This window comes from Acinonyx jubatus, chromosome C1 (genome assembly GCF_027475565.1).
Source record: "Acinonyx jubatus isolate Ajub_Pintada_27869175 chromosome C1, VMU_Ajub_asm_v1.0, whole genome shotgun sequence".
Lineage (NCBI taxonomy): Eukaryota > Metazoa > Chordata > Mammalia > Carnivora > Felidae > Acinonyx > Acinonyx jubatus.
The window spans coordinates 155499742-155522573 of NC_069381.1; the positions used below are offsets into that span (position 1 = coordinate 155499742).

General features: G+C 42.6%; 1 protein-coding gene across 3 annotated transcripts in view; it reads right to left on the bottom strand.

Moving 5' to 3' along the window:
- Positions 1-4381: 4381 nt before the first annotated feature.
- The window catches only part of LRP2 (LDL receptor related protein 2), a 199488-nt gene continuing 181037 nt past the window's right edge, over positions 4382-22832 (bottom strand). For 2 of the 3 annotated variants that reach the window (XM_027055548.2, XM_053215240.1), the window contains 10 exons: positions 22213-22389; positions 19904-20023; positions 17302-17392; positions 16434-16501; positions 15938-16055; positions 15276-15405; positions 14181-14285; positions 12257-12364; positions 8586-8657; positions 4382-8396 (listed from right to left, as the gene is read on the bottom strand). In XM_027055548.2, the coding sequence (XP_026911349.1) occupies positions 8235-8396; positions 8586-8657; positions 12257-12364; positions 14181-14285; positions 15276-15405; positions 15938-16055; positions 16434-16501; positions 17302-17392; positions 19904-20023; positions 22213-22389 (1151 nt within the window). In that variant the 3' untranslated portion in view covers positions 4382-8234. The remainder of the gene's footprint in view (positions 8397-8585; positions 8658-12256; positions 12365-14180; positions 14286-15275; positions 15406-15937; positions 16056-16433; positions 16502-17301; positions 17393-19903; positions 20024-22212; positions 22390-22832) is intronic. The other variant, XM_053215239.1, reaches the window with a different exon arrangement.

Consider the following 22832-nt stretch of genomic DNA (forward strand, 5'->3'; position numbering starts at 1 on the left):
ACACAGGGTAGGAGAGACATGCAAAAAAAAACCACCCATTGTAATAGATGATTCTGTAGTCTTCCTGAGGCAAGACCAGAATGGAGGCAAGCTGAGAAGGTCCGTGAGAGTGCAGGAGAAGGCCATGCATCCCTCTTGATTAAAGCGAGACCCACCAGGAAATTACAAATAGAGTTTAGTCTAGGGTTAGGTGTCTGAGCTGTTTGGCTCCGCTATCCGTGTTGAGGCAGGGCTCAGAAAAATCACTGCAGCTGCCTTTTTCTTGCATCTTTGTTCCCCGGGAGCAGCCACCTTGCATGATAGGATGCAGGAGTCACACCACGAATCTTCAGCCCATCTTTCACAGAAGAAATCAAGGCGTAAGTTCATTATCTATTTCAACGCAAGTGACTCGAACAAAGAAAAGGTTAATGCTGGTTGGCACAGCTAGTCAGGGCTGGCTTGGCCCTTCATAGGGAGAAAAGCCAGCACCCAGCTTGGGGAGGAGCACCCCGAGAGCCAGTCCTGCACGAGGAATTCCCTGTGACTGCAGCCCTCTCCTCCAACGGCTCGTATTAAATCACATTAGTGCTAACTGACGGCAAGATAGCAACACACAGAGGCCAGGGGTGATTTATCTGACTTATCTGAGTTAGGGTCCTGGATCCAACAGTACTTATAATAGGTTATAGTTATAATATATATATATATATATATATATATATATATATATATATATATATAATATAGTTATAATATAGTCTATATAGTTATAATAAGTCATTTAATCCTTTCTGACTTCAATTTCTTCATCTGTAAAATAGGGGTGACAATACTAATCTACGTCATTGGGTAGTTGGGAAGATTAAACGAGTTCACACTTGGAAAGTGCTTAGAAGTCTTGGCACACAGAAAACATGCTATAAATACCTGCTGTTATAGCTGTTAGACAGTATAGGTCACAAGAATCCATATAAATAAAATAGGGGAAGTAAAGGAAAATTTCTCCTGGGTCATGCCGTGCAACCTACAAAGCATCTTTCCATCTGTTATCTCCATTTTCTGATCTGTGAGAGGGTAAAAATAGTAGTTCCTGTATAAAGCTTCCAGGAGAATTAAATGAGCTACTTCACATAAAGTGCTCAGTAAATGTTAGCTGCTACTATTTGATACTATGCCCTGGAACCTAGTAGATGCTCATTCACTATTTGTCGAATGAATCAGTTTATCCTCATGAGAGTCCTGGGGAGTTTATCATCTCCATTTTCTTTTTTCTTTTTCTTTTCTTTTTTTTTTTTTAGGTAAGAAACCGAAGTTTTGCAAAGCCCAATAGTAGTGTGGGCAAGTCCAGCCAGCTAGTTAGGAAAAGAGTCATGGCTCCATCTCTACTTTCCGAGATGCCAAAACTGACTCCTAAACCTGAGCTTGGTGGCCGTTTGCTTAAGTTATTAACATTGGTGTCTTTATACTCTAAACACCACAGCGCAACCCATTCTGAGTGGTAACCCACGTGGCCATCGTAGTGACTAGAGCATTCCCTCCTGGGCTGGACCTGCCTGAGCTACGTCTCCTGCCATCTTTTTGTGCCATCTTTTTGCTGTGACACAGAGCAGAAGGAAATATCACACCTCGGTGATTTCCAGACATTATAGGCCTTCTAAGACCATCTTGTAAAACAAAAATAAAAACAAAAAGGCCCCAGATAGCAGATTGATGATTACAAATTCAAGTTTAAAATTTTATGTTATGTCAGGGCACCTGGGTGGCTCAGTCGGTTAAGTGTCCGACTTCGGCTCAGGTCATGATCTCACAGTTCGTGGGTTCGAGTCCCGCGTCGGGCTCTGTGCTGACAGCTCAGAGCCTGGAGCCTGCTTTGGATTCTGTGTCTCCCTCTTTGTGTGCCCTCCCCCGCTCGCTCTCTGTCTCATTCTGTCTCTCAAAAATAAATAAATGTAATTAAAAAATTAAAAAAATAATTTTATGTTATGTGTATTTCACCATAATTAAAAAATAAATTCGAGTTTAACTTTCAAAGAATGGAAGCCCCGTGATTAATTTATTTTATTCCTAGGTTCATCTCTTCTTTAATCCAGAGACCATGCATGGGCCTGGAATCTCATCAGAAGTCAGCAGGATACCATTGGTCCTTCTGGTTAAGGTCCCTTCATATGACTTAGGAAGCTCATTATGGGCCTGGGGTCCCATGAAAGGCCCCTGAAGCCTTGGATGTATAAACAATGTTTGCGGGAGTTTCCTGCAGAAAGGGGCACTTCATGGCAGCTTACAGCCCTAAAATTGACAGGCAGTCTTTCAAATACTTAAAAAAAATTTTTTTTTTCTAAAATGCATCTCTTTGATAGCTCACCTAGAGAGAGACAGCATTTGAGGATAAAAATTAAGATGCTGTCATTGAATCTGCCTTCTTTGAAATCTCTGTAACAAGCCTAGAACTTACTGGAGCAGCTGCAGTAGGTTTGAAATGAACAGAACTCCACATGAAGGCTCAAATACAGATAAATCATTGAACCATGGCACTTGAAAGCTAGAGGAGAACTTAGAGATAATTGTGTTCAACCCCTTCACTTTCCAGGTGAAGCTACTAATCACCTGGGAGGTGAAAAGACTAACCCAAGGCACGTGGCCAGTTAGAGCTTCGCTCAATGTGACTAAAGTCCGTGTCAGCCGCATACATGAGGTCAAAGACAGATAAAGTGACACCCCCTTATGTCCCCCCCTGCCTCCTGAGTTTTTATTGCAAATAAGCCTCCATTGCCCTCCACCAAATGTATTTGGTCACTTTAAGATTTGGAAAATGGCAACAAAGTACTGTGCCAACAACCTGAGGTTGCTCATCTTATAAAACTGAAGTGTCACTCTGAAATGCTTTATTCTTAGAACTTGCCCCAAAATAAAACCATAAAAACTCAACAAATACACTCTTGTAACTCTACAGTTGGACTCTTGGTCATAGACCGTGTCTTACCTGACTGGAGGGAAGTGGTGTTACTGTCAAGAAAGCTCAGGACTTTTTAAAAAGTTTTCTATTCCCTGGCTCCTAAGAGAGGCCTCTTGAGGAAATTATAGCCACAATGGGGCTGAGGAAAACTAACAAACAGAACATAATGGAAGAAAAGTCCCTTGGAGCTAAGTCTGGAAACATGGGAAGGGATAAAAGAGTAAATTTCTGGGGTGCCTGGGTGGCTCGGTCAGTGAGTGTCCAACTCTTGCTTTTGGCTCAGGTTGTGATCTCAAGGTTCGTGAGATACTGGGCTCTGTGCTGGACAGCACGGAGGCTGCTTGGGATTCTCTCCCCCACTCTCCGCCCCTCCCCCGCTGTAGCTCTAGAACCTCTCTCTCAAAATAAATAAATAAATATTAAAAAAAAAAAGTAACTTTCTACATCAGCTTGTTCTTCAATCCAGTGAAGTCCTGGGTGCTAGACACTGGGAATTTTGTGAAAGACCCTACCCCTGCCTTGTCGGGACAAGAAATGTGGCTCTGAACATTGTGACTTAAATATGCACTTTACCTTTCTGGGTCTTGGTTTTCCCATCTTTCATGCCCAGGGGTATTAATTGCCTTCTCATTACACTTATGTAACAATAAAATGAGACCCCAAATTTTATCATCTCCCCTCCGGCCTCATTACAGACAAGATGTGTCCATTCGTCCAGAGGCCCAAATAAAATCTTGACCATCCATCCCCATAACATCCTTTATTAAAAAAAAAAAAATCAAAGATCAGCCTCTTGTAATTAGATCAGTAGTTCTAATGCTGGCTGTATATTAAAATCACCCAAGGAGCTTTTAAAAATATATTTCCCGTTTTCAAAAACAAAACTCTTCCTTCCTCCTCCACTCAATTAATGACAGTAAGCATGGCTACTGTGGACTGAGGGCTTCCTCTGTGCCAGGAAGTGGGCCGAATACATTCTTTACACACATTTCGCATCAGACTCCCATGGCCAACCTGTTTTATAGAAGGAGCCTCTGGGGCTTTGATGAACAGCAGGAGGATGGCCTAGCGCCTATGATGAAGGCATTTGTCCTGTGATGATGGCTATCACCAGGGGGCATCAGTTTTCAGAGGAACAGAAATAGGTGCCCCTCCTCTCTGGTCCACATAAGCAGAGACAGCACTCAATGACTGGCAATATTGTTATGTAAGTGGGACTCAATGCCCTCTAGTAGTTTCTAGAGACCTGTTCGTTTGGCTTCTTATCATTAATTGCAGAACATCACAGACACAAAGTGAACACGGAGGCTTGATTTTCAAACAAGATGCTCTGGATTCACTTCCAGGAAGGAGTGGCTCAGAATTGGTAAGACCAAAAGAACTGAGCAAAGCTGGCCACTTTAAAAAGCTGACACACCCAAGTGTTGTTGTTTTGGGGGGTTTTGGGGGGGGTTTTGTTGTTGTCGTTGTTTTGTTTTTGGATCCATCCCTTGCAGTGGCTGGGGCGGGGCCCCTGGTGAGGTGAGCCAATCGGTGCGGATCTTCCTTTCCAGGGCATCAGAGACCCTTCATATATGGGCCCATCCAACCTTCTCTAAGCTACATATGCAGCTACATGTCTTCAGGATCTTCACCCAAGCAGTATCCGATGGAACAACACAGCACGGCTTGTGCCATCCCCTGCACCGTGTCCGTCCCCACTTCCCTGTCTTTGCCCATGCTATCTTTTCTGTCTCCCCTCCTCCTTGGACTTCTTTACTGACAAATTCATCTTTGGAGGTCAAATGTGAAGATCTGTGACAAGCACTGTCCTCCTGTGCTCCCACACATTTTATTGGGATTAGTTTCCTGCACTAGACTGCATCCTCTGAGAGAAGTGGCCACGGCAGCGGGTTGAGACAGCTGGATTGAAATTCCAGCCCTGTCGCTTACTGGCTGTGCGACTTTAGTGTTTAACCAAAGGTGTTTAGCCACTCGGTGCCTCATCTGTACAATGGGGAGAACAGTATCTACCACATAGGACTGTTATGAAGATGAAAGGAGATAAAACACGTAAAGTATTGAGAACCGAACCTGGCGTGTAAACATTCTACTAGCTATTGTGATTTGCTGGTGCCTGTAACACGGGATTCTCTCGTGACAATTCATGATTGTGTGTTACTTAGAGAGGACAGCAAACAAACTGAAGGATGTGAGTTCCTAGCTCATTCAGGAAAATCTGAAACATACACCAGAATAGAGAGAATAGTATAATAACCCCCATGGACCCAAGGCCCAGCGGCAACATTTCTTGCCTTGTGGCCAATCTCTTTGTATCTCTATCCTGTTCCTCACTCTCTCCCCAGCACACACTGGCTTATTTCAAAGCAAATCACAGATGTGAAGAAAGCAACTTTAGCTTTATTCTCTTGAGGGAGCTTTCAGAAAGGAAACACATAGTCACATAGTATCCCCCTTAGGACATACGGCTTGTGACCATGATGAACACAGGGGGAAGGCAGAACAGAGGCTGAGAGATCAAGGGCAGCCAAGGACTCAAGCCTGCAGTCCAGAGCTCTTTCTAGGATGCCTGGGAAAACCTGTGTATCTCCAACCAGCTTCCTTAGAACCCTCCCTCACCCCAGGGCCTACATAATTCTTAACTGTCTTTGAGCCAGTCTGAAATATTCCACCTCAAAAATCAAACGTTGGTCTTTTTCCATTTCAGAGAAAAACCAATGTAATGGATGGACTTCTCAATGGAAAATTCTCCTGTCACATATGTTCCTGAAACCCGTGGTCTCTGCATCCCTTTGTCTGCAACTGAGTGCTGGTAGAACACAGACAGAGTGAGTGAGTGAGTGAGTGAGTGAATCAGTGAGTGAATAAATAGTAGAAAGCTTACTGGGAAACCCTGGAAAAAGGTGACCGGTATGATCTGACAGCTTTGGGTGGACACACCTGCTGTGGTCATGATTTTATATTGCACACAATACTCCATGTCTGCTACTAAAATTGCCCGTTTCACGTGCTAAAATGATGAGCAACCTAAACTTCAGTCCTGTAAATAGCGCCCTGTCTCCCCGGTGTTCCTGCACTGGCAGAGTTTCCAAACAGCTGCCCTGGCTGGAAGGAAGGAAGCAGGGGGAGAACCCGGCACTGGGGGAGCCTACCAGGAGGGGCTACGGGAGGGCCAAAGTCCTCTAGAGAGGACAGGAAGGCACCAGCAGGCTCTCTGAGTCCTTTCTGGGATACACTGGGAAATGAAGCTGAGCAGAAAACGAATTCTCATAAAAGAAATTCCTGAGAACAATTTCATAGTGAGCTTAATGCCCAAAACAAATACCAAAGCTGGAAATTGCAAACATTTCCAAGTGCAGGTTCTCCTGGCTCCCTTTTACCCGTGCATTCACACTTTCTGCTGGCTGATGCAGCCACCCCCATGTTAATGCATCAGAATACACACCCCACAGAAGCTTGAATTCCAATTTGGAACAAAACTCTCTCCAGCTGCAACTGTCCTCACTGCTCTTCTGTCAGGCTCAGCATGAGGAGCTCGGAGATCCCTCAGCAGTGGGTCCTTTCACTGAGCTCTGGAACACAATCAGATCCGAAAAGGGGGACTTGGCTCAGGGCCTACAGCATAAGAAGAGGTGGAAATTGACTTTGAAAGGCAATTAAAGGGGCTGCCTCCCCAGAATTCAGGTGGGAACCTAAGGAGCTACTCCCCTCTGAGATTACCCCACCAGGCCTGTCAGGTCTGCATGTGCTGGGAATTCTTCCTCCCCTCCCTGAACTCTGGACACCCCTAGCTCTCAGGTTGCCTGGCACTTACAGCCCTGAGCTCTGTGTACAGCGAAATACAACCGATTCATGAGCTGGTCTTAAGAAGCACGCCAAAGAAGTCTGATAAAATACACATTTATTAGAAATTTTTCAGCAGCATCATTTCCGTTTGCTTTTCTAATCAAAGTATATTTCAAAAAAATTACAATAAGCTCTCAAAATACAAGCCACAAATATTTTGAGAACTCGGTAACAAAATAATCAGTAGTACATGTTTCATTCATCCATCCATCCATCCATCCATTCATTGTTTTAAAAATGTGCAATATTAGCACAGAGAGCCAGAAATGCTACTCAGTATGGAACTTGTATATTCCTGCCATGGGTCCTGTTGTGAAGATATGCCCACTATTCAAGAGAAACTCTAGGCTCTACAGTACATTCCGATACAAATGTATAATTTAGCCAAAAGGACCTTAAAAAAGGCTTAATAAGAACAGTTTCCCTTTCTATTCATGTTCAACTTAGGAAATAAATAGTCATTATAATGATATTTTCAGACAGAAACAAAACCCAGTTGAGGCTTTGCTTAACTGGTATTCGCTTTGCACCTTACTTGATGAAGACACAGATTTGGTTTGAGTCATTCAGCTGGTGAGCTCCAGTGTCTGGGGTAGGTGACCGCCTGAGATGCCAGGCAAGGATGGAAACTGCCCTATGGTCCATCAGGCAAAAGAGCTCGTTCAACTGGATACAAACTCTTTGCGGGACACTTGTACCTCCTGACATGGAATTTTCTCACAGACATCACAAATAAAAACGTTGATTTGACAGCTAGTGAGGTAACACATGTGAAAGTGTTCTGGCTAGACAACACAAACATGCAGAAGGGTGAAACTGAATTGGTTTTCTTCTACCTTCTGCATTATCTGAGGCATCTACGGTCAGACCCAGATGTCTAGATAACACACAGTGCCCTGTATCCATATGCCTACTAATCAGCTAATCGAATAATCAGCTAATCTTGAACATTAAGTGCTGAGGTGTAAAAATGGACCCAAGAGTGGGGCCTGGGTTTCTTTGCTTGATAATCCTATAGGGAATACGAGTGGTACCTCTTCTTTAGACATGGCGAAAGGCCCCAAGTCAATTCCTTTCTTTGTTGGGTCATTTACTGGAATGATCACCAACCAATTCAGCAGATACTTTTCTCAGCAAATTTAATGATGTGATAATCTTTCCAAAATTTACAAATGTACAGTATATTTATAGCATTACCTTCAGATAGCTTCAGTGCAAAGATATCCATATAGTACATTGTGATAATTATTTGTAAAAATATGAGACAGCATAAGTAAAAAAAAAAAAAAAAGACACACAAGACACGGTTTCCAAAGACACTTCCAACTACAGGCAAATGGGAAAAAAATATATTTTTTTAATAAAGTACTGAATGTTAACTTTTTCTTCATCTGTTTGTAAAAAATATATGTGCAAAAGTGTGTTTCTAATGATCCCTAAACAGATGGCAGAGCTATACCTCAGAGTCTTCTCTAACAAGGTTTGCGGTGTCTGTAAAAGTGTCTTCCGTCGCAGTATAGGTTGGCACTGGGTCTCTCCTTGGAGAACTTTTAGCAGGGAGGGAAGGAGAGGGAGTGGGAGCCACAGCAGTGCTGTCCTTGTGTTCATTCTCCATCTAAGACCACAGGGAAAAACGAATCAGCCATTTATTCCCCCAGTGGGACTGGAAACAGTTTTGTGTGAAGAAAACAAATCTTTACCAGTTTGCTCAGAATAATCTGAGTGTATACCCACCTTAGCCGGACAAGTTATTGCTAAGAAAGAATGCTGAACGCCTGTGGGAACAAAAATTGTCAACAATTACCTCCGCATAGATTGGGTTTTCAAAGTTGGTAGTTGGTTTCAATTTTCGTTTGAAGATACTCCATTTTGTTGCCTAAATGAAAAGGGGGAAACAGAAAACCTTCAGTAATGGAATTTTTTGCATGGATTTGTTCCTCCATGGAGGTTTTTTTTTTTTTTTTTTTTTTTTTTTTAAGTTTTTTTGTTTATTAGAAACAGAGCACAAGTGGGGTGGGGCAGAGAGAAACGGGAGAAAATCTGTGCTAATAGCACAGAGCCCAATGCAGGGCTTGAACTCATGAAACTGAGATCATGACCTGAGCCCAAACCAAGAGTTGAACGCACAAGCGATTGAGCCACACAGGCACCCAACCTCCATGTAGGTTTTAAAATGTCTTCTGAGTGAAGGAAAAAGCAAACTGGGACCTGGGACCCCATGACCTGACCCATGGGTACATTGTTCAGTTCCTCCTCAGACAGTCCCCAAACTGAAACTGAAAGTCTCTGGGCTCTTTTCATCTAATAAGTTCAAAGACTTCCTTGACTTGACATGTATAGTTGACAGAATCTGTGCCAACAGAATCTAGAAGCTTTGACAGAGACAGGCAAGAGATTTCTTCAGGGGCTGCTTAAAACTTAAGGGGAAAGCCAGATTGTAACTCTCATTTCCTAAAATGATGTCTTGATCCTTGGTCAACTCAAACCTATCCCTTCCCCTTCATCATTTCCTCCTGTAATCAAAATAGCAATGGTGACAACAAAAAATAGCATCTATTGAGAGCTTACTATGTATCAGGGGTTAGTCTAAAAGTTTTACAAGTTTTCCCAATTAATCTTCCTGGCAACTCTGAGGTAGGTGCTCTTATTTTATAGATGAGGAAGGAGTCACAGCAAGCGCATATAACTGAACTGTAGGTGGAAGAGTAGGCAATGATGATAGGACTCAGAGGACCATACACTGAAGAACCCAAAGAGAAATCACCACAGACTATGGCTGGTGGCCCAGGTCTCGCTGAAAAGCTACCCATGATGCCAGTGCCGGAAACAGCTCTGGCTGTTTCGAGATGGAAGAAGACAAAGGAACAGAAAGGAAGGGCGTGGACAGCCTACTCCAGCAGGAAGCTAAGGTAGCCCATATGTTTTAGGGGCGTCTCTTGCTCTGTGAAATTAGGCAGCCAACATGTGAAGACATAGGGGGCACATGACTACAGGAGAAGACCATGCACTATAACCCACATGTAAGTGAACACCTACTCTGTACATGGCAGCCACCAAGAAAAAGATAAAGACATTTAGATCAAGAGCCTGGCCTCTGGAAGCTTACACTTATGGGATGGGCTCCTTGGAGTTAAGCAATTACTAACAAGAGAAACTGGTGATTTTCACTTTTATCTCCTTGGGAAATCCAGTGCATGTCAACATGACTTGGAAAACAATAGAACTGAGTCATAGGAATTCTTGCTCCTAGCTTTGAGTCTTTTGAGCAGATTTACTGATGAAAGATAAATTTGTGAGCCACTTTGGCACATTAATGTCAACCTAGAGAGCGCCTAACCAAGTGTTGCCTTACTGCTTTAAGCCACATTAGCTGCCATCTCAGTGCCCAGAAGACAACCGATAGAGAGAGATCCCTGGACATAGCACGTAGGACAGACCTTAGAGGGTCTCAGCCTCAACTGATTAAAAACAACAAAACAGAGGAAGAGCCAACACACTGCAAAGGTGAAGATGAGAAAGAAAGAGACTATAACTGATGAAGATCCACTCTCGTCTGAAAAGTCTTTCAGTGTTCATTGTTTCTGATGATAGATGTGCAGGTCAGAGGCTGCAACATCTCCACCACATTCCCCTTCCTGCTCAGGCTGGGAGAGAGCTCTGTCCAGTGGAGAAGATCACTAGACTTGAAATGGACTGAAAGAAAAGTTGAGAATATAAAATAAATCTGGCACTGCCTTGGGGTTGAGTTAGATTTAGGGAACACTCAAGAGACACAACATTGTGACACTCAAGACTTGTGACATCCAAGTATTTCGGTGTCTGTAGAAAATTAATCTTCAAAATCCATTTTAAAATGTAGCTTAAAAAAAATTCAGTCCCTTGAAAAAATATAAAACTGAAAATTCCTTTCTAAGACATTTTTATGTGTCTGGTGTGTGTGTGTGTGTGTGTGTGTGTGTGTGTGTGTGTGTATGTGTGTTCGTGCATGTGTGTATCAGAAGAAGGAATTAGTAAATGAAATATGAAAAGGTAGAGACCTTTGTTATAAACTCTTCATTAGCATTAATTTAGTTCAACTTTTATTTTGATCCAAACAAGCAGAATAGAAACCAATTTCTGAGGTGCTGAAAATTCAGCATGACTTCCAAGTTAACTCTGCAGATACCAGTTATGCTTACAGATTATTTCAGAAACAAGGATTGTGTAAATAGATTTCTCACTACCCTTGGATTTGTTTCTTTATATTACTTTACAGGGGTCATAGAACCTTAAAACTGAGACATTCCAGATCCTATTGCTCCCAATTGGAAATGGAGGTGCTGAGGCAGAGTGGGGCTGATTTCTGGGATCACAAGGCATTGGGGGAGACACTACTGACGCTTAATGGACAGGGGCCAGAAATACTAAAATGTGTTGCAATGCATAGACAAACTTTTGTACCACAAAGAACTATGCCAATAGTGAGCCCAATGAGAAACATAAAGACTCTAAAAACCAGAGGAAAAATATTTTGCCCAAAATCAGACAGTTAGATCTTAAATAGCTTCATATGTGTCCGTTAAAACTAGTGATGGATTATATATTAACACAAAATTTCATATCAAATTTAATTGAATTTCTCTCTGTAGACCAATCTAAAAATTTCAAAGTGCCTGAAAGCATGACAGAGAAGCTCTATTCATGGTCTTTTTTTCTTTTAATCTCCAGTGTTAAATCCTGTACCTGGCACACCGAGGGCAATAATGTTGGTTGGATGGATAGATGGACAGATGAAGAGAGTATGAATTAGTGCCATCTCGTGGTGAATATAGGTAACAGCAGTAGAGCTAAGAACACAGTACATTATTCAGGGAACAAAGATGTAGACTGTAGAAAAACTGCATTACATGAAAAAGGAAAAGGTCTTCTATATGTGTGATTGACACAGTGAACTCTTTATTCTAAGTCATTCTGTAAAATCAAGTAACTCTAGTCTGAAGAGACTAGATCCTGAAATCTGTTGCCCCTCTTTTTTTTTTTAATTTTTTTTTTAACATTTATTTATTATTGAGAGACAGAGAGAGACAGGGCATGAGCATGGGAGGGGCAGAGAGAGGATGAGACACAGAATATGAAGGAGGCTCCAGGCTCTGAGCTGTTAGCACAGAGCCCGGCGCAGGGCTCGGACTCACAAACCCAGCGAGATCATGACCTGAGCCAAAGTCAGACACTCAATGCCCCAGTTGCCCTTCTTTTTTCCATATGGTCTCCCACGTCACAAGGAATATCATTCCATCTCAATCCATGCTAGAAATGTGGTTTTAGTTAGTGGAACAATTTTCAATTTATTATTATTTAAAAATTACCTTTATTAACTGCCTATCTTGGGTCCATGAGCCTATCAGGGTCTCCCTAGTCTCCCCTAGCATTAGTAAACCCAGCAATTCCTAAGCCCTTTGCAAATCCCATACCATTTCAGTAGCCAGACACTATTACCTGAGTTGCATCAGCACTTGGGGAAGCCGGCTTTGTGTCTGGAGCTATTTCAGAAGGGTTTATGGGACTTCCATAGTTCTGGTTATCCACATTTCCAGATACAGTCACCTGCATGCATATTAAAGGATATTATCCAGTTTTGAAAGAAGTTTTGCTGTGAAGTTTCTTATCAGCTCTTTGGTTCACTTTACTGCCTTGCTTTCTCACAGACATGGTCAGGCACTATTTGTCTTTTTTTTTTTATTTTTTAATGTTTATTTATTTTTGACAGAGAGAGAGAGAGAGAGAGAGAGAGAGAGAGAGAGAATGAGTGGGGGAGGGGCAGAGAGAGAGGGAGACACAGAATCCAAAGCAGGCTCTAGGCTCTGAGCTGTCAGCACAGAGCCCAATGTGGGGCTCAAACTCACAGACTGTGAGATCATGACCTGAGCTGAAGTCAGACGTTCAACCGACTGACCCACCCAGGCGCCCCGCACTATTTGTCTTAATAGGAGAACAATCCCATGCCCTAGGACTAAACACCATTCCCATCTCCCCCAAATCAAAGCACCAACCACTATGTCATCTGTCTCATGCCTTAGTCCTGGGAGGCAAACACCCATCACAGTCATACTCTTACTTAGTAATGACAATTTTATTGTGTTCTCTGTGCTGCCTTATTTCCACTGTTGACCATATTTTCAGACAAACAACTCCAATTGTATACTGGCAGCCAAATCTTAGAGGAACAGCATGAATTATTCCCAAACTCAGTGGAGAACTGAGACTCTTATCTTTGGATATTTAGAATAAAATTACTATTCTGAGATGACTGCTTACAAGAGGTTGAATTTCTGAAACAAGAGACATAATGGAATTAATACCCCTCTAGACATTTTCTGCAACATTCATGTGATTCCAAGGTTCCCTCCTAAGCCCAAATTACCATGAATATATAGTTAACAAATTACAAGGTAAAAATTCACTCTTTTTCCCATATTTTTACATTCACTGTTTCATTTCTTCTCAAACATGTGTTTGTAAACATGGCCTCATTTTATTTCGAGTGAAAATGCCAAATGAAATGCCACATCTATTGTATCATGTGATCATATTTTTGCTACCTGGATATCAAAAGACCAGGAAAAATGCTTAAGATGCAACTGTTTCTGATCTTAAGAATGCTATCCATAAAATAAACCTTTTTATATTTAAAAGGTACCATATCTTATGATTTCAAATGAAGGTTAGGTATTAACCACGAAACTGCATTTCCCTGACGCTGTAGTTGTTTCAACAAAGGAAGTAGGCTAAATGCTGACAGGCACTAGAAGTGGTGTGGGAGCTACTGTTCCAGGTCCAGGGAAAAGTTCTTTCCCTTCATCTACTCACCTATGTCACCTCCCTGCTCCTCTTAAAGATGAGTGAGTAACAGGGCTGCACCAAAGGAAATTTAGGTATCTGCCTATCAACGTTGGGGACTTTAGTTTTCAGAAAAGTATGTGAAAGGCAAGCATAAGGAGGTCACCTCAAATAACACACCGATGATACCAATAAGAACCCAGAGAGTATACCCAATCCCCCAAATCTCCACATAATGACCTGACAATCATTCACTTGTTCGTTTCACAAATATTTACAGAGAGTCTGTGTGAGTCAGGCACTGCTTGCCAAGCCCCTGAGTGGACTCGTAATTCTTGCTCTGACCACTCAGCATGACAAGGCTCTTGGTCAGCACAGAATGGTTGCCAAGCCTCAGCGACTCTGCAACACGTTGGTGTCATACCCTTGGGTCAGTCCTATTATCGAATTTAGTGAACCTGAAGGGCGGGAACACTGCTTCCTTCCATTTGAGGGAAAGTAAGGAGAACCCTAGGAGGGCATTATTCAATAGCACAAGATTGAGTAGTAGCAGAACCTGAAAGAAAGGGCTGTGACTTCTTACCTGGGTTGGCTGGTGAACCACTTTGACATCACTGTCCCTGGATGCATACATTGGGTTTTCAAAGATTATGGGCTGCTTCCCCATCTCCATGGCAAAGTGTTCACTCTGACGGAGAAAAGAAGTATCTGGTTTACACAGGAAGGAAGGTGCCCTCCTCACACCTGGAGGTATACTAGTTGCTATGCCAAATTTATCCAAAAAGAACTTAAAGAAAAAGCCAGGAGACACAAGGCCTCCACACGGCAAACATCACATGAAGTAACAAATGCACTAATTCATCAGATCAAGGAAACAGAAACACTCTTTTACACCCACATTCTCTTTGGCTCGTTAATGCAAATGTTCACTTGGGGATAGGTCTGCACAGCAGAGAAAAGGGTGGCTGGTGGAAAAGAGAGCAAAGAGGAGAAGAGGGAGAGGGGAAAGAAGAAAGAATAGCTAATATTGTACTTTTATGCGGAGGTTAAACATGAAAGATTTGGAAGAAAGGCAAAATATTGGAAGTTATTTTCCAGTCCTGGTTATAGATCCTGTACTAGCACACTCATAAAGTAGCCATTTGGTCCTCACAAGAGGTATTACTGTATCCATTTTATAGATGGGGACAATGAGGGTCAGAGCGATCAAGCTTCATGCCTATTATTACATTCTTAGAAGGCGGCAGAGCTGTGATTTGAACCAACCACTGCATCTAAAATCACTATGTATCCCAACTATACACATTGGTGGGAAAATATAGAAGACTAGGAAACATGGATTTCCCTACTCCTTCCCTTAACATACAAAGAGTCATCAAATAAAAACAATACCATGCTCTCTCTCCCCTCTCCCCCAAAAAACATAAGACTCTTTAAGATTCTCATTAAACTTAACACTGTTTAGGATTCAAGTGTGGCTTAGAGCAGGGGTAAAGTGCAATTTTATTACTAATATGTTAGAGACCTTTCTGCAAAAACGTAATGTTTCCTAATTTTGTAAAGACTTTACGTTGAGAAGCATACCGTTTCATTTTTATTCTAGGTTAATTTTATTCTCTATAAAAAGTGTTTCTTTCATAAAACAGTAAACATACAGCCATTTTGCAGCCACACTCACCATCACCACTGATCTGTCAATGGCGGACTCAGGCCCAAAACCAGACACTCCAATATCCATGTTAACATCTGCTCCTGATCTGAAGGTCACCCCATTTCCATTTTCAGAGGATTTAACTAGACTGCTTAAGCTGAAATAAAGTAATTGAAACAGTGTACGATTTTTTTAAGCCACCTGTTGCAATAGTACCCTCTCCTCCATATTGCTAAAGCTTACTTAAATGAAACGCTCAATTCCCACTCTGAATTCATACATCAAATATGGTAGGAAGTTGCCTTAGCCACACAGAAGTGTTAAAGCACATTGTTGAATGCTTGACATCTAAGAGAGGGCTAACTTGGCACTTGCAGGAATAAAGCCTGGTCCAACCCACAGACTGTGTTCCAGTCTAACCTGAATCCCCACCAGTGGGCATAACTATTTGGACTATAAAGTGTGATTTGCATTCAGTCTTCAAAAAAGCATTAGATTAAGAGATTGTGATTTGAAATGATGGCTCTTAAGTTCAATACGTTTTGTTTCTACAGAATAGGTTAAGCTGCACGTTATGCTATTTTAACTTACAAAAAAACCAAACCAAAACAAAACAAAAAACCCTGAATTATTCACATAGTCACATCACCCAAGCTTCTAAAATCAATATTCCACATGATGAAACTGACCTTGGTAGCTTGGGCAGAGAAGGCAAAAGGGAGCCAGTTCTCCTGTAGTGGAAAAATCCTAATGCTGCCAATGCTCCAATTATGATGATCAGGATGCCTGTCAACAGCACAGCCACTGCTGCCACCAAAGAGGGAAGAAAAAGTGACCATATCAGCATGGGGAAAGGGAAAGGAACCAATAGACTTAAGACTGGAAGCTGAGGGCAGAACCAATTCAAACACTGAGTTAAATAGAATATAAACAGCTTTCAACTTAGGAGCTGTGAAGCATTTCCAGGTCACTCATATATATATTTTTTAATGTTTAGAGTGCGAGAGAGGTGGGGGACAGAGAGAGAGGGGAACAGAAAATCCCAAGTGGGCTCTGCGCTGACAGCAGGGAGCCCGATGTGGGGCTCGAACTCACAAACCGAGATCATGACCCGAGCCAAAGTCGGACACTCAAACAACTGAGCCACCCAGGCGCCCCCAGGTTGCTCATATTCTTAAAACTTACTTGTTCCTGGAGGGACGCCTTTTGAAAGTCCTATTTCACAATATTTTCCCATGTAGCCACTGGGACACCTGAAAGTGAAAGGGGAATTGCTCACAAGCTGTGGCATTCTTAGGCTTCCAAAGCTATTGTACAAGCACATCTTCAGGTAGAGAGAGGTTTGACCGAGCAAATTACACATGGGACAGTCAGTGTATCTTGCACGACTTTGTTTATTCTGCCAAGATATGATGAGCAGCAAAAACAACTGACTTTGATCTGACTATGAAATTCACTTTCAATGCTGTGGCTATGACACCGGCAAGGTCATCAAATAAATGTATTGGTGTCTACTCTATTCAATGTTTCCATTGAGAATGAAAATGGAAACCAAGATTGTATTCTTTCCGCTGATATGTTTCCATTAAACGGTTTTTAAAGACCTCCATTTATCTTGTGCCACGTTAGAGCTTTCTCAAGAATTCTTTTTTTTTCCCCCAAGTCTTTAGCCCAGTCTCTGCTCATCACAAGTGCTTGGGCTGACTCAGCTCTGCTGACAGCTGGTCTCCCACACTCCAAGTGTAATTAACACCAGGTGAGTAGAGAAATTGGGGCTGTCACTTCTCTAATCCCTGTTACAGTTGGCTCACAATCCTGTGGCATCTCATGGGGGCTTGTTGGAAATGCAGAATCCCTGTGAATGAGATGATACTTATGCACAGTCTGGTTTGAGAAGCACTGCCTTAGTTCTCTGCGGACTCTCCCAAGGGAGGGCAAGCTGGTCACGATGTGAAAATTAGTGAACTGGCAAGGCTCCTGTACTTGTTTTTCTGGCTACTTTGTCTTAAATTCCCCCAAGGCCTACAACTCGGACCTCAACATTCAGACTTACTTGCATTTGGGGAGGTCATTCTCATCAAAATAGCAATTTCCTCCGTACATACACCTGCATGGGGGGGGCATGTTGATAGGACTTTCGATGGCTGCAGAAAGGGAAAGCCATGCATGTGTTAGTCAGCCACACTCAGCGGAGCACCCAAACCATGCAAATGTGCTTCAGGCCCAGGGTCAGAGTGGGGAGTGGATGGGGGCAGGGCAGCTAATTAGTTTCCTCATCAAAACGGTACCTTCCACTTAAGTCAGATGAATATCCTTATCAATAATAAGGTCTTGGAGAGTAATGTGCATTTGGTGGAAAGAAAGAGGCAATTTATAGCATTTTCCCCCCAGTGGAGAGATGTTACACTCCAGAACATATATTAACATTTAAAAGAAACTTGTGGTAAAGAAATCTCTTAGGACATTCGTATTCTCATTTGAAGTTTTCAGAATTCTCCTCTGCAAGCCCAGTGAAACACAAGAGTTCAATCTGGGCACACCTCAACACTTCATCTGAAGGCTTCAAAGCATCAGGGACCCATCAATCAAGCAACAATGCAGATACACAGATGCCTGATAGACAGCTGGTTAGAGATGTCCTATTTTTTAAGTCCTCCAACTTGCCCTTGCTCTGGGTCCCTGCTCCAGCTCAGCCCCCACGTACTCCTTGGAGGTGCCTGATGGGGCTGTTAGCGTTTCCATGTCTTATACCTAGAAGATGCTCAGTAAGTATCTGTCACATGTGCACTTATTTAAGGAGCTCAGATAGCCTCCTGGCTCAGTCCCTCTATTTGAATCTCTACTCAAAGTTCATTTTATCACAGAGGCCTTCCCAGAACTCTCTACCTAAAGGCCACCCAACTCCCACCTGACCCTCATCCCTCTTACCCTGCTTTCGTTTTCTCCTTTTGCTTTTACTATCTGACATTATACATTTGGGGAGGGGGGGCAGTCTCTATTTAGAATCTCTATTAGAATATAAGCTCAACAAAGGCAAGGGATCTGTTTTGTTCACTTTCATTATCTCCAGCATTTAGTACTTAGCACATAGTAGGCTCTCAATAAATACTTATCAAATTAATTAATTAAAATGCCAAACTAAGACCCCATATGGAACAACTACCACCATTATTGTGCTTGCTTTGGTTAAAGTTCTTTTAAACAAGAATCTGACTATAATGCACTTGGCAAACAATGTAAATGAGGAAAGTAGTAGATGAAGTAACATCTTGGACAACACCGCCCATGAGTGCGAAATTGTGATAAATGTCAGAACCATCTGTCTACAGCATACAACAAATGTCAAAAGCTTGAAATTGTTTGGCTCAAAATATTACTAAATACTGTAATCTTGCCAATATTTCCCCCAGCCTCGGGATGAGAGTGGGGACAGGGGAAGAGAAGCGGGAGTAGCTGTTTTTTGGTTCCTGCGTTCATTCTCTAAACCCGCCAACTTTTCCGGCTGGTTCAGAAGAGCCAAAAGTTGGTGCCTTGTTTAACCACTTGCTCCCCCTGGTGGCCACAGGTGGTTAAGCATAGCGTCATCAGCTAAAACTGAGGGAAGGGAACCATAAAATGGGCCACTAAAAAATAAAAACAAGGATGTGAGCCACAAAATGGGCTGCTAGCAAACTACAGGATGATTTTTTTAATGAGTATTATTAAGAATTGGATACTAGCCAGGGACACTAGTTATTCCCCAGGACTTATATATACTCCCTAATTTAAGAGTCACTGAAGAAAGGTCCTGCTAGGCACAGATCATCCACAGCATTTGGGATGAGAAATAAAGCACTGCTTCCTTATTCCAGCCTCCAGCCTCCAACAATGTAAGGTGTCTTTTTTTTTTTTTAATTTTTTTTTAACGTTTATTTATTTCTGAGACAGAGAGAGACAGACATGAACAGGGGAGGGGCAGAGTGAGAGGGAGACACAGAATCTGAAAGAGGCTCCAGGCTCTGAGCTGTCAGCACAGAGCCCGACACGGGACTCGAACTCACGGACCGTGAGATCATGACCTGAGCCGAAGTCGGACACTTAACCGACCAAGCCACCCAGGCGCCCCGTAAGGTGTCTTTTTAAATGTACCTTTTTCACTTGTCAAAACTTTGAAATGAGCATGTGAGGAAAAGAGTGACCCTCCTCTTGCCCTCCCATCCGCACTGGATAAGGTCCCCCACCTCAGGAACCTGGTTCCCCACTTGAGGAACCCCAATTAAAGCCAGATGGATTCTGGGGCAACAGACATCCAGTATGGAGGTAAAGAAAGGAGGTAGAGACCTTATCGAAAACCCACTCTTCCAAATACCCTTACAAAACAACACAATGGTAGATTTGGGGGCACTGGATTGGTACCCTACAGATCCTAGCAAATAATTCTCAGCAATCACTGGAACACCAACTCTGTTTGGCTCCCTAAGTCCCACTCAGCTCTGTTCATATCTCCCCATCTCTCATCCCTCCTTCGAGCCACCCCCGCTCTATCCTGCAAAGGACCCAGCCACACAAGGATTTTTTCCAGGCTCCTACAGGAAGAGAAGCACAAGTAGGGAAGCTACTGAAGAAGGCAGAAGAGCATTCCCAGGCCCCCATGGCTGTGCAGACAGCACCCCTACCTGCGTTACAATCAGTGGTGCTCCCTGCTATAAAGGTGGAGCCTTGGGGACAGGCACAGCTGTATCCTCCAGGTCTCAGGAGGCAGAGGTGACTGCAGACATTTTTGCAGCGGTTGGGCACTGGAAAGCACATGAGGACAGTGGTTAGGGTCTGAAGAGGGAATGAGTTCACCAACCAAAGATACGCCCATCAACTGAGTTGTGGCCCTGCCAGGTGACATCAGAGCCCAGCACCTCTAGGCCACATGCCACCTGGCTATTCACCTCATTTACATGACCATCCCCATGGCACCCCATCAGAGTGGCACAGCCACCCTCCTACTTCTCACCATCCTACACTCACACTGTCTACTGGCCATCACTTATCTCCTCCCCGTCTCTGGCAGATTTGGAAGGTAGGTGTCCACTCCACTGCATGACCACAAAAACTAATCAACGCAAAGCAATTTGAGATAGTTCAAAAGACCACAAAGACCCTATTATTATGTCAAGATTTGTCGTTACCTAAATTTGGATAGATCATAATGTGTCCAATTTATATATTACATATGATTTCCACCCTACCCGCACAGGAGTACTTTCTTCAAGTACTTTCCTTACTTGAAAAACAAGGGAATTTAGACCTGTGATTATCAGAATCACCTGAGAGCTATGCACAACTACTGATGCCCAGTCACAGAAATTCAGATTTAAATTGGTCTAGGATGTTACAAGTGTTACCGTTAAAACCTCCTCAAGTAATTCTAGAGTCATCTGAATTCTACCTTAGCATGTACTATGATTTCTCCAAGGTATAGATGATCTCTAAACTTCTTCTCAGACTAACATTCTGTGATCCTGATTCTCTGTCATCCAGTCTATAACTACAGACAAGGAAATGGCTATAAAATAATAAGCCATATTCCAAAGTCTCACTCAAAATCTGTCCCATTACCATTTCTTCAGCTCTCTAGAAAAGAGCTTTTCAAACTTGAATGTAATACAAACCACCTGGGGAATTTGATTCAAAAAGGCTGGGTGGGGCCTGAGAGACTTGCATGTCTCACCAGTGCTACTGGTCCACAGCCCATACTTGAGCAGGGCCTGGAGCAGGACTTCTCAAATGTGGTTCCTGAACCAGCAACATTGGCATCAGTTGGGAATTTGTTAGAAATGCAAATTTTAGGCCACCTCAGGCATATTAAATCAGAAATCTCTCAGGTAGGGCCCAGCAATCTGTGTTCAACAAGCCCTCTAGATGATTATGATATATGCTAAAATCTGAGAACTACTGGTCCAGAGTAAATGTTAATCTGGCACAGCTTGGTCTAGATTTCTGGCCTACACAGCAATCAGCATTTTCCAAAGGGGGCCCAGCCAACTCCACTGACTCCTAGGTAGCCTCTTCTACAAAGGCCAGAGAGGGGGCTCACCACATGTACCGTCCTCTCCCTTCTTGCCTTTAAAACTGCCCAGCACGAGAGCCCCAGGAACATGGAGGACTTACGAGCTATTATACTGGTGGGGTTCCCTATATGTGAGATGAAAATAAAATCTAATTATAATTCTGGAGATTAACTAAAGTAACAAATGTCTGGGTTAAGACTTGAAGAGAGAATCTGACTTATAGAGCTTAATAAAAGCCTATTTCCTTTCCTCACTTCAAAAATTTCCTTCCCTTTTATCTAGCTTGATTCAGTGGTGAAGGATGAATTAGAACACAGGTAACCTGGTGAAGCAGGACCCACAACTAAGAAAATGGGAGAGAGGGGAGGGGGTAGAAATGCATGACTGACAATTTTAAACTGAAGCTCACGTAGCTCAGGATAACTTGACTAGCCTGATGTTCACGAACCCATTGTTACCCACCTGACACCTAGCAAGGGTTTGATGCCTACTGGATTCTGTGGCCTAGAAGTACATACTTGTAACTCCAAACAATGAGGGCCGAAAAAAAATTTTTTTCTTAAACAGGCTCCAAGCCCAGTGTGGAGGCCAACACAGGGCTTGAACTCATGACCCTGAGATCAAGACCTGAGCTGAGATCAAGAGTTGGACATTTAACCAACTAAGCCACCCAGGCGCCCCAGGACTGAAATATGTTTACTTCATATCTGCTGGTGGTGTATATAATTACATTTGACCGCCAATTTTATTTTTCTTTGGTCGAAATGGTTAAAACACACACACACACATACACACACACACACCCCTTTCATGCACCAAGAGATCAGACTATTATAATCCACTACCATTTTCCAACAATATAGCCATTAATTTGAAATAAGATTTCTAGATAATGAGGAACATCTTACTCCAAGGGATGTTACCTGACCGATCGTATCTATGTTGATGGAAGATTCGAACTTGAGTGAGCCATGGGTTCACCATCAGCATTTTCTCCTTCTTGTCTTGCCCAAATTTATCTTGCTTCCATACTTCTCCCTTATTCTTAGATATCCAGTAAAACTGGCCTTCAAAGATGTCCAGGTTATATGGGTTCATTGCTGCTTACCCACAGAGGAAAACCAAAACAAAGCAAGATAATTGAATAGAAAATTCCCTACCCCTCTTTTATGTCAGATGTCGTTATGCTTGAGTTATTCCCTAATTCAATGCCTTGAAAATCCAGGAACATTCAGGCAGACTTTCTGAACATGTGACCACAAAAGTGTGCTACTTTGGGAGATCAAGATGACAGACATTAAACTAGATTAATGTCTACTGGTTCATGCCAATTATAGAGTACTTGCTCGCTTTCAAGTTGCTGATTTGATTTTCTCTTTGGACAATAATTTGGATGGCAGAGATCCTTTTTTTTTTCTTTGAACATAAGATACCACTTATCAGGAAAAGCTGGTAGATACTGGATTGTTGCAGTTCTGCAGAAATCTGGATTAGAAAATAAAATGTTTCTCTCCTTCTAGATGTTTCCGGTTGTACATAATAA